General features: G+C 47.1%; 1 protein-coding gene across 1 annotated transcript in view; it reads left to right on the forward strand.

The window, feature by feature from the left end:
- Nucleotides 1–910: 910 nt before the first annotated feature.
- T265_11973 (hypothetical protein) overlaps nucleotides 911–12020 on the forward strand; it is a gene marked incomplete at both ends in the record, with an annotated part of 11719 nt that continues 609 nt past the window's right edge. Inside the window, 2 exons of the mRNA XM_009178834.1 lie at nucleotides 911–1545; nucleotides 8127–9199. Coding sequence (XP_009177098.1) covers nucleotides 1003–1545; nucleotides 8127–9199 — 1616 coding nt within the window. The remainder of the gene's footprint in view (nucleotides 1546–8126; nucleotides 9200–12020) is intronic.

Below are 12020 nucleotides of genomic sequence, written 5' to 3' on the forward strand. Positions count from 1 at the left end.
GATGAAATCTCCATTAAAACTCCACACTGCCAGCAAACCATGATATCACACTAACCGAACCAGATGCCTGCTCTGTGTAACTGCTGCACCACAGCGGTATGAAGCCATCACCTTAGGAAGGCTCAAGAGGCAGTCATAGACCTTCACCATCTTTGAAGACAAGCGAGTTCTCAACCGACATGTACCCAAAAGCCCGTATAAGTCACTCTCCCATGTTAGTTGTTGATCAGATGGCTGTTCGCCGAGTTCGACAATCGACTTGCAGACGTGTTTCGTCACCGAGCTCGGTGAACAGATCAACAGCCGATAAACTCGTCCGGCACATTACCATTCTCCCCGGTCGGAATGAAACCTGGTCTCTGCCTTCGACTACCGCTGTCCGCGGAGTATCGCTCACCGGGTTGAAAACAGTGTTTGAGTGATGAGCAAATTCGTGACGAAGTTTTTGGCGTGGCGCAGTACGCCTGTCGTCTCAGCACTGTTGTGACCCAGCATTCATTTCACTGATTGTGTTAAGAATGTCCAGTCATGGACTTCCTCACCGTACTCTGTTCGTACTTCAGAAAGAGGTCTGGAAGGCCATCAAATGACGTGGTTGTTGATGGATGACCACCAAAACTCCGGGGATGCTCACATTTTGTCGTTATTTTTTTGAAGGTTTCACTTCGTGTCCTCTGACACACCGGACCCTTATGTATGTATTCAAAATTGCAGAAAGCACAGAAACATGTCTGGGATCTTTGGATTCTGTACTTACCATGGTCTAAATGACAGAGATTAGTACGGCTTTCGTGACCATGCTTTACCTGACAAATCTGTCGTTAGAGCCGAATACCTAGCTCTCTGGATGCAACTAGCCCGTGGTATTCGATTCCGTACTAATCCTCATTTCCGCATATTTATTTTAAAACCTTTTATAGTTCTGTATTACAAGTTGACTGGGATTCTTTACCTCTGCAGATATCTTTGGTAACCTCTACCTGCACAACGACCGTGGCAAAGATGACTTCACCCCCCTTGGTTGACTTCAAATCGACATCCAACATGTCCTCTGAGTCACGTCAGGCATATTCTCAACTGCCTCCGTCAGGACCGCAAGCGCCACCCAACATGTGCGTCACGGATCTCCAGGCTGCTTGGCGTGCTTCTGGGAATTCCACGTTTTCTATGCTAGAATGGCTTCTTCACTATTCCTCTCCCTTCACATCTTATTTACCTCCCAGTTCCGTTGCCTCAGCGTCATCATGTGACTCGACCAGTAAACAACCCTTATCCATCCAACTGCCAACCACCATCTCGACGCCAACTACTTTCTGCCAGTCTGTGCTTGTAAGCCCGGTGACACCAGCGAGTTTGGGCAGAGATTCGAGTCGACCGCTTCTCAGTTCTCCCACGACCACAATAACTTATCCACCGTGCCCAAATCGTGATCTGGATCAATCTGGTCCCGCATCTCAGCCAACCCCAAATCGCCACACCAATTCGGTCGAGTCGAGTCCAACTTCTTCCACTGTGGCCGCCTCGCGAAGTAACAGCCTGCTTGTGGTGAGTTTTTTTTCGTTCCAGCTGTAGCGTCCTTTCGGTGCCTAGCTGCTATGCCCTCGAGAGCCGGGATACTGTCAAGTTGCCTAAGCCTAGACAGGAAAAGTCGAGATGTAGAGATCGGGTTCGAACCACGAACCTTCCGCCCAGCAAATTCGTGCTCGCCATCTATTTGGGCACCTATGTGATGATGGCTAAATGCGAATTGAAAGCTAATCACTACGGTCAACTAAACGACGCTTTTATTAAAGCTTATCGGTTGATTGCGCAGGGAGTTGTCACGTGATCATTAGACTATCAACAGTTGCATTCCGTCCATTTGGGAGGTACGTCGGTACCTCAGCGTCTGCTAGTGACCTGAATTTTTAGTCTATAGTTTGTTCTGACCAGCTGTTGGTCTGATTATCCCTAGCCATTTCATTCTAATGGAGTACCCGATAATTACGGTGCGTTGACTATTTTGGAGTTGGCTAGGTGTCGATTGATTAGGATATGGTTGTTTTGGCAGGCGAACGTTACGTTTTTTTTACCCAACTGGCCTGTAAGCTCAGAAGGAATTTTATCCACAAAAGTCGTATTATTAATACAGCGACTTCTTCAGGGGTGTGAATTCAAACCGTGTGGCCGAGTTATTGGGTTAGTTAAAATTGTCTGCATTCGGGAAGGATCTGAACCAAGGAGAGCAATATCATCTGCATACTCAGTGTCTGTGAACGGGCATCTGGGGAGCACTTTGACTCCCGAGACTTCAGAGGCACGTAGAGAAACTTAAAGTAGCATATCAACACAAGATTGAAAAGGAAAGGCGAGATAGAATAGATGGCCGCAATGAAACTAGATGAAACCCTCCCGTGTACTCGTACGCTCCCACAGGAGTTCGCATACAGTGCTCTCATGAGGGACACGTTTGATTGCCAAACTGCCAAAGTTGCTGACGATCGACAAAACCAAAATCAGCTTTCAAATCCGGAAAAATGACTAACGTGGGATGTCTGAAGGAGCGGCGCTGTTCAAGAATTTGTCTCAAGGTAAAGATGCAATCGATGTATCCTCGGTAAGGGCGAAACTCAGCTTGATTCTCACGAGTTTGTCTCCCCCGATAATCGAACAACCGGCGCAAACCAATGCCATAGATGCGACGGATGCCAGACTAATACCACGATGGTCTTCAAATGACGTCCTTGTACTCATTTTGAAAACTGGGATGACGGTCGAGGAGCTCCATTCGGCCGGTATTCTTTTTTCGTTCCAAATCTTCTGCACTATGGTCGTCAGACCGTTCACCAAGGCCTCGCTACCTCCTTTGAACAGCGCGGGGTGCAGGCCATCCGGGCCAAGTGATCCATCGCCGCGGATAACCGGAACAGGCAACACGTATGTTGTGGCCGCTGATGCGATTTCGAATATTGGATTTCAACCCTAAACTTAACTCAACCAATGTCAAAATAACTGTAGACCGTGTACACCATATTACTTATTGGAACTCATTAGTAGGATGTATCGCAATAACCTGCACAGGTTTTCCAAGCTCGCGTTCTTCTCAACCTATCTGAACTTATCGGCAATGGCGCCATATCCTCAGTATGATTCATTCACACTGCTGGTCAATCACTCATCAGTGAACTACTCCGAACGTTCAAGGTTCGAATCTCATAGGGTGCGTACCGTTGATGATTCCAGACCGGCATTTCTAGGCCCTTCAGCATGGATGGGCTTCGCCAGCATTGTTCGCCGCAAATCTGAAACTCACGGATGATGGATAGGCGCACTCTAACCAGGCTTTGAATTTGATGATGACTTCTTGCACCCACAGACACAAGTCGTACACTGACAAAAGCTGAGGAGCGGCGGGGTGAAGAGCGGGAGCGATGGTGGCATCAAAAGTTTCAACTTCCAACCTTCCTTCCAAAACTGTTCACTGTCATCTCGCTCCGTTTATGTTCCGAGCTTTGCAGTACTAGTTGTGGGTGACCTTGAGTGTCAGGTGATATGTCCATACCATTTACTCAGCACTCGTCTGCTGTACGTTGTTGCTAAAAATGTAAACAAACTGTTTGACACAAGTAGCTCATATCCCAAAAGCAGTCCATCGTGGGTTTTGGCCTTGCTTGGGGCTCATCAGGGAGACATAATCCTCAGAAGCTGAAATAATCAATTCCTGAGTTGAGCAACAATTAGGCCGAATGCGTGTAAAGTTCCTGGAACCAGAGACCTGATAGAGTCCTTCGGGAGAATGTAGGTACACGGTTTAGTGCGAGGGACTCCATCGAGGCAGTTAGAAAGCGCGTTTTCGGTTGTGTAACGGGTACTTCCATGGAAGAATGTGTCCAGCACTAGGAGCTGCGTTGGTTGGGACGTGTTGCATATATCGAACCATCGTTTGCCGAAGAGTGCTGTTCTCTTTGCCCAACTCAGAGTGGCGTAAACAGAGAGGCAGCCAACCCTTGACTTGGAAGAGGAGTATGAAGGAGATGACGAAACGCTTGGGTCTTCCAGGATGGGGTCCGCATGATTCTCAGTGTACCTGGTTGGAGACACTACAGGATATGGCTGCCAACCGATGTCAGTGGCGTTCTTGTTGTCAGTTTCTGTTCATATCGCCTGAGTGAATATCTGGAGGTAAAAGCACGTCAGAATGACTGTGGTAAACTAGCACTAAGTCCCTTCCCCGTCCCCCTTTACTCTTTTCTTTACAATAAGGCTTTCAAATAAATCATGGTTGTACGGCATTGAAGCATCAGTGTTGAACACTGATGTCATGCTGTCGATGATGATGATGATTATGATGATGATATACGAATAATTAGTTGAGTCTCAGCTTGGCGGATGCCTACTTATCTAAGTTGTTTTGCTCTTCAGTTGGGGAACGTAAGTCATCATCATCGACAGCATGACATCAATGTTTAACACGAATGCTTCGCTACCGTATTGGAACATGAGGCAAATATGTTGACGGATAGGAAGAGACGTTCTGAGGCCCGTTTCATTTGGGTTGGCACAGGCGGAAACACCGCATGAATCTTTCCACTTTCAGCAGTAATTGCAAGAATTTTTTTGTTATGATGGGCGAATTGCATGTTAATCCCAAGGTAGGATTTCTGTTCCGCCATCAAATTTCACTGACAAAGTCATTCCTCGTAAATTGACGATATTTCCGGGATGTACTTTGTCTGGAACTCGAAGTCCTTTTCACGAAGACGACAGGTTGTGAGGTACGATGCCGACACATATACCTGTGTGCACACCTCTCTTGAAGAGTTTCCCAGTGCACAAGGTTCACACATTGAGGGCGTCACCTGAGCTACGTGAGCCACGCTGTTCAGCTGACGGTGGTGGGTGGCGAATGATTCCGCAACTTTGCCGTTCGAATTGCCGTGGGTCATCGTTGCACCTCATTGGTCTGGTGTTCCTCCACACTTTTGGATAATGTGGACGACATTCATATCTGCTCTGAACCTTCCAGCAGCTCTGTCAAGGCTTGACTGGCCTGACAATATGTCGGAGCTTATGGTTCCCAGGGATGCATAGTTCCTTCATACCATGGGTACGCCTGGATTTGAATGACTGTTTTAAAACGTGATGATTTCCTCGTACTTTGGAGCACCATGCTTTCGTTGAGAAACCTAATCGATCTACTACCCATCTTGTTGTTCCACTGTAGTAACGGTATTTTTCTCAGCTTAGTTCTCGGTCTGAGCCTCCCAAGCTAGCGTTCACGTCAAAACAACCACCAAAGGTTGCACAAGGTATCTTAACGCTCATATATAGCGTAGGTGGCAATGACTTTCTGGAACTTCTGACGCATTCTTGATGTGGCATTGGCAACCGGCATTCGGCCAATACTTGGTCATGATTGGCTGTTGGGTCCAGACCTTCGACCAATCAGGTCTCGGCTTGATGCCAAACCGGCATATTGCGGGGGATGAGCTTCTCGGCCGTATTGGGGCTTCTCGGCCGTAGCAGCACCTGACTGCGAGCGGTAAAGCGGGATACGTGTGGAATCCCGCCTAACATCCTATCTGTTTCATTCCTCGAATCCATTCACCTCGGGATCGTTCATCTCTGTCTCTGTCTCTCAGGCTTTCTTTCTATAGTGATCTTCACGCTGTTGTTTCGTTTATTTCCGGTTTTTACGGCCACCCGCTGATAGACAAACCAGATCATGTGATGGTGGCCAGATATACTTGTCAGTCTATCTATCTATCTAACCCGTTGCTCTACACCTGAGCATTTCCGCCCGTTTCACCAGGTCACGTGAACTGGAAAGATTGAGATCCAGGCAAAATAAATTTATGTTTTTGGAGTGTATTTATTTTCAGTCATTTTGAATGGGTAATATCTCTTTGTTGATCATTCGTACGCTTGACCACATAGCAGCTGACCAGGTGACTTATTTTCGCCCCGAGTTCTATGTTTTCGATTTATTGGCTTACTGTTAAATGTTTCTTTTTTTATTGATCCAGATAGGTGGGTTGTTTGTAACACCACACCCTTCAGTGATTTGTATCTCAATAATTTATGTATGGTTATTCACCTGGACTCAGTGCTTGTAAAGTGAGTAAGTCGTCTAACTGTGACACTCGGTCCGGAACTCTCATAAAACTTGAATGGGACATACCTCGACGGGAACGTTCTGAATGTTGGGAGTGGATTTGAACCAGTCAACTATTTTGCTGTTTTAAATTCTGATTTCACTGTGTACACTCGGACGAGTTCCTATTCACTTCCCAATTTCCCCACTTCTTTGTCGTTTCATTGGTCAGCATCTGCTGGACCCTTCCACCCCCAACTCGGTAGGATTGGGAAAACCTCGTTCGAATTCACTTGTGAGTCTATACTGGATATTCACTATCATTGTCGTTGCTGTGTTTTCTATCTTGACCGATGTCATCATCATCATTATCAGCTTTAAGTACTGCGTACTTGTCGTGCAGTGGTTGTAGCTGACGCAGTTTCGTTCACCGATGATTTGGGGGGGGAGGTAGGTAGATGCGCATTGGAGACGGGGGCTGATAAATTGATGCGTAAAGACACGACTGTCAGTGGACGTTTAAGTGGGGGAATTGTGAAAAGAGCTTGGATTCACGAGCGCCATTGAGGACGCGACTGGGCCATGTTTGACAATGTCTCCAACCATTAATGTGGCCCATCTCGGAGTCCCCATTCAGAAAGACGGCAATGACCAGTGCAGCTGAGTTCGCTCGCATTGACTTTCATCTTGACCAATGCGACAAACTCCGGATTTGAATTGTCTATCAGCTATATCTTGTTCGGTCTCATGCTCATCCGAACAGCGCAGAAACATGGTGTCATTCAGGCTCCAAAAAACGATAGGAACAGTACGTATGGATAGTAAATCGCTGTGCGGGGTTGACTAGGATGGGATTCGGTGACTCCCGGGGATGTCTGGTTCTACTGCATGTGCAACTGATGAGGTGGGACGAACCTTTCCGGCGATGTCGAACCTGGGGTGTTAGACACACAGCATTATTTCGTGAGACGGGGGATATGACGGGTTCGCGTGCCTAGCTTGAGAGTTCATTGATTGAGATAGTAACCAAGACTGGTGTTACTGCTGTTGCCTTGGAATATTGGTAATGTTTCTTGGTATTCGATCGGTCTTCAATGGTACGTGTATTTCCGGATGAGGGAATCACCGGTGCGAACAGCTCTGTAATGCAATAATACATATTATCTACATTTGTTATTAGTATCACTTAGTGTCACTATTGTGTTATCGTACGTAACCGTACAATGAGGCCAGTGTGTTTTGACTGAGTGCGCAGCCGTTTTTTGACCGAATCTAAGACGTTCCAACCATATTCATAGCTCAGTGGTCAGAGCGCGAATTAACTCACCAGAAGGTCCGTGGTTCGAACCCGACCTCTGCATCTCGACTTCTCTTGTCTAGGCTTGGGCAACTTGACAGTATCCCAGCTCTCGTGCTTCCTTCGGGTGGCATGGCAGCTAGGCACGGAAAGGTTGCTACAGTCGGATGATTATCTCATAATAATCGAAAGTCAATATATCGCATCCGTATCACGAGCCAATTTTGTTCAGTTTGCCAGCTTTGCTAGATGTATATCGATGGTATTATTACCGCTCATTCCTAAGAATGTGATGACTTTCCGGCCCTCACACCAAATTTAAACCCATACTAGGTATTCTCTGCTTGATGCTCCATACCACGCTCACACCCCCCTGCCTCACTTTCTCCTCATACTATACGATTCTTGCCAAATGCTCTTGGCAGTGGAATAGTTCCTGCGCTTTTGTTACTTTTCCGAGCTCTTCTGCAGTTTACTTTTTTCGTTAGTCATTGCCTCCGTTGCAGTATGATTCTTTCAACTTCGCTTGGGTTGGTAAGGATGTCGTTAGGAAACTTCCTGACTTGAAATGATGTTCAAAGGGTGATTGTAGTATCTCTGCCACACGGTTAGACAGCATGACCTTGAAGCTAGTGGATCGGGTGGCTTGATAGCTCCAGGATGGATATTTTTCACCAGAGCACTCTATACCTATGTAAGGACAAACATACCCCAGTTCTTTACGCTTTCTTCCATTTCTTATCTCCTCTGATTCAGACGACTTCGGAGCCTGGTTCGCTGTCTGTGATACCTGGACACTTGGAGTCTCTGGCACGTCGTCCTTCTGAGGGTGGTTTGAACCATCAGCTGATCGTGAACAATCGCACTCGTGAAATGGCCGTGCACTCATCCTCTCGTCTTACATCGCCCATACTGGAGACCTCCGGTGCGATGAGCAGTCTGGCAACGGCTTCCTTAGAGCCAGTAGGCAGAAACAAACGACGTCGAAGTGGACCACCTACACCACAGCTGGCGGCTCCCAACTCCATGCACACGTCCAACCACATCACAAGAACCCGATACGTCTCACAAATCGATATGCCTACAAACTCTATTCGTGTTTCCAATGGCCCCCTCTCTTCACTTACCCAACTATTGCTTGAAGACTTTCCTTCCACAAGCAACAGTGATTCTTCCGACTATGACGGGAACGAAACTTACGGCACTACAAGTAGTACAACTTCACCATCTTATTTTCACCAATCAACGTTTTATTCACAAACACCACAGTTGGTCGAACTTGGCAGAATTGCACCAGTCTCACAACCGAGTTCGGATGATTTGGTCCCTGTTGCTGGAAACCTGCACTATAACGCTTGGACGCCACGTCCTAAATGTCCACCGGATCTAGCATCCTCGATCGCAGGGGATTTGACACCCAGTTCTACGGTAGCCCATCCGAAAAGTAGCTTTCCGTTCTTCGCGCCACCTGGAACGAATGGGCCAAGAGTTCATTCACCATTTGTCTACACTCTACCAACTTCTGGCAACTCAGTAACTCTTTCTTCGGCAAGTTACCAGTCTCAGTTGACAGATAATTCATGCTCGACGCCGTTGCCGACCACCATTTCAATCCCTTTTACTCCGGCGATAGCTCCTACCACCGAAGCGCCATCTAGTCTTTGTCGTGTCTTATTGGACCCACAACTTGGCCCTCAAAATCCGAGTCCGGAAAGCACCATACCCTGTGGGACGGTATTGTTAACTCCAAAGTCCTCCGTGACCAGGGGTAGAACGGTTTATAGTTCAGCCGCGCGGTCTTTGTCCAGCTCATCACCGAAAGTCACCAGGTTTGTGGTCTTGTGTTGTTTTTCTGATCACCTGGAAACTTGCATCTATTTGAGGGTTTTTTCGGGATGCTTTCATTCCGTCCACACGAGTTCTCGTGTCAGTGCACACTGCCTTTCTTTTGGAACGGAGATTCGTCCTCCGTTGTCGAGATCACAAGATTTTGTCTGGAATAACGAGTTCTTTATGAGTGCATATTCAAGCACGTAGCGCGTTGAGCTACTATTACACGGCGATTGGTTGTGCAGGAATGTGGTAATATCTACCTGCCGATCATCACTTGCCCTCATCAGAGCTAAAACTGCTATCAACCACTTTGACGGTTCGACTGTGACTTCCGTGTGTTACGGTAGATTGTGGGCTATGGTTTTCCGAATGCCTTCTTAATACCGCGAACCAGAGTCAGGTCGCATGGCAGCTAGACACCCGAAAGGTGTTACAGCTGAACGATTTCTTATTTTGGACCCGAGTCAGTCTAGCCAAACCAGAAAGCTAATGAACGTGCGAATCAGCTGATCTATTGAACACTGACGCGTACAGGCGTTCCATGTGTAGTCCAGGGTAGCAGCTTTGGGAGGGGATAACTGTTGTGGTCCGCAGTTTTCCTAATGCCTTCTCAATACTGTGAACCCGAGTCTGGATAGCCGCTTGATAGCCTGATGCGCTTAGCCAAACCAGAAAGCCAATTAGCTTGCGAATCAGCTGATCCACACCTGAACACTGAGGCGTACAGGCTTGTCGGCCGAAACGAGCTGTTTATAAAGCTCACGTGGAATAGGCTTGTCGGCCGAAACGGGCTGTTTATAAAGCTCACGTGGAAAGTTTTAGGGCGGAGGGGGGGGGGCAAAAAGTGATTCTAAAAATAGAACTCATCTGCCTGGGGCAAGCGAAGAACAACCAATAAAATCTATCCCACCCAAAACGGTTTGCCGACCAAACAATGAGAGATTAGCGCGATACACTCATTTGCAAATCTATTTGGTTTTAACCCAACTGAATCCCTCGTTTATGATATTCTTCAAGTAAAGGTGCTGTACCAGGCCGCCTCATGTTTTATTTGATACGATACGCGGGTGGCACACTACCTTGTATAGACGCAACACACTACTTATAGGGTCGAAGTGTAGTATGTTACTTCTATACAATGTCTGAGAGAGTTCACGGCGATCTTCATCTTGTTTGCTTCCTTCTTTCTAAAGAAGAGGATCTTCTTGCCTCTGTGTGTGCATTTTTCAAATGTATGTCTTTCTAGTTCCTGCGGACGTCCCTCATTGGGTCTGTCGTCGAAAAGACATAATCAGTCCCCTCTTTCGTTAGGTCCCTTTTGCAAATGTTTCCGTCCGTATTTCTCCAACACCAGTGGCGACAGCAATGGCTTATAGCATCAAGGAAGTCAGGCGTGGTCGGACACGAAAAAACCTAGCCTTAATTTTTGCCATCGGAACCGCATTGTGGTCATCCTCACCCTCGTCATCATCACCATTGACAGCACAACATCAGTGTTCAGCAGTAGTGCTTCGACGCCTTATTGTGAAGAAAAAAACGAAGATGGACGGGGAAGGGACTAAGTGTTAGCTTATCACAATCATTCCGAGGTGCCTACACCTCCAGACATTCACTCAAGTAATCTGAATAGAAACTGACAACAAGAGCGCCACTGACATCGGTTGGCAGCCATATTTCGCAGCGTCTCCAGCCATGCACGGGGAAGATCTTGCGAACTCTATCCTGGAAGGAGAGTAGCACCAACCGCACCAAGATATTTCGGAATTGATGTAATTTCCCCCTGTTAGGTCAAAGTTTGATCACCTCCTTTCTTGCGCCATTCTGAATTTGGCACAGAAAAGAGAACTCCTCTCTCCAAACGATGGTTTGGAATGCTAGACCTATTATTCGATTGAAGTCAATGCCGCAAAATCGAAGACTCGGTTTCAAAGTGTCACGTTTCTGAGAAAACAGTTGTTGAAGATCTGAAGACGTCGCAGTTCCACCGGTCGCAGAGACCTTACCTCACAGCTCTATTCTAATAGAGCCGTTTGGTGTGACCGACCGAAGTCTGTCTATTTAGGCAGGTGGTCAATAGGGCAAAACAGTTAATATAAAAATACAGGGCGCAGCTATACAGAATTAAACCGCGATTATCCATTCCCGAGCACCCTTTTGGCAGTTTCAATCCCTAATGGGTCACTCTGTATGTCTATCTATCTTCTTCTGAGATTGGGAATTCGTGGACTATCTTCCAAAAGCCGTCGTTGCTTGTACGAAAGTTGGAAAAGGTTGCACGGGTTCGAGGCATGGCCTCTGCGGACAGATGATGTGAGACGTCTTCAGGTTTTCGATCACTGATGCCTCAGAAGCGTGGCTGGTTTTGGATGGCGTCAGCGCGTCAGTACCGAGGTGTGCTGCAGACACTTCAATTCAAAAAAACATCCAGCATCATGTCTGCGATGGCTCAGTCATGTTATACGCATGCCAAAATGCCACCTACCGAGACTAGTGTTGTTGTGCCTCCTTCAGGACGGCGCAAACCGCGAGGTGGACAGCACATGGCTTGGCAGAAAGGCGTGAAAGAGATCACGAAGAGTTTGGGTGTAGTTGTTGCTGTACGCCTTTCCGGATGAGGTCCCCGTGACCCTGTCTGTGCTCGGTTGTAGACGTTGCAAGAAATGGCAGCTAATCGTGCTATCAGTTTCTTTCCACATTGTCTGATTGAGAAGTTAGAGGTGTAAACACCTCAGAATGTTTGACACAGGCCAGCACTAGGTCCCCTCCCTCACCCACTCTTTATCCCTTCCCACTCTAGGGCTTTATATATATATATAT

Source organism: Opisthorchis viverrini (assembly GCF_000715545.1).
Source record: "Opisthorchis viverrini unplaced genomic scaffold opera_v5_679, whole genome shotgun sequence".
In the NCBI taxonomy this organism is placed as follows: Eukaryota; Metazoa; Platyhelminthes; class Trematoda; order Opisthorchiida; family Opisthorchiidae; genus Opisthorchis; species Opisthorchis viverrini.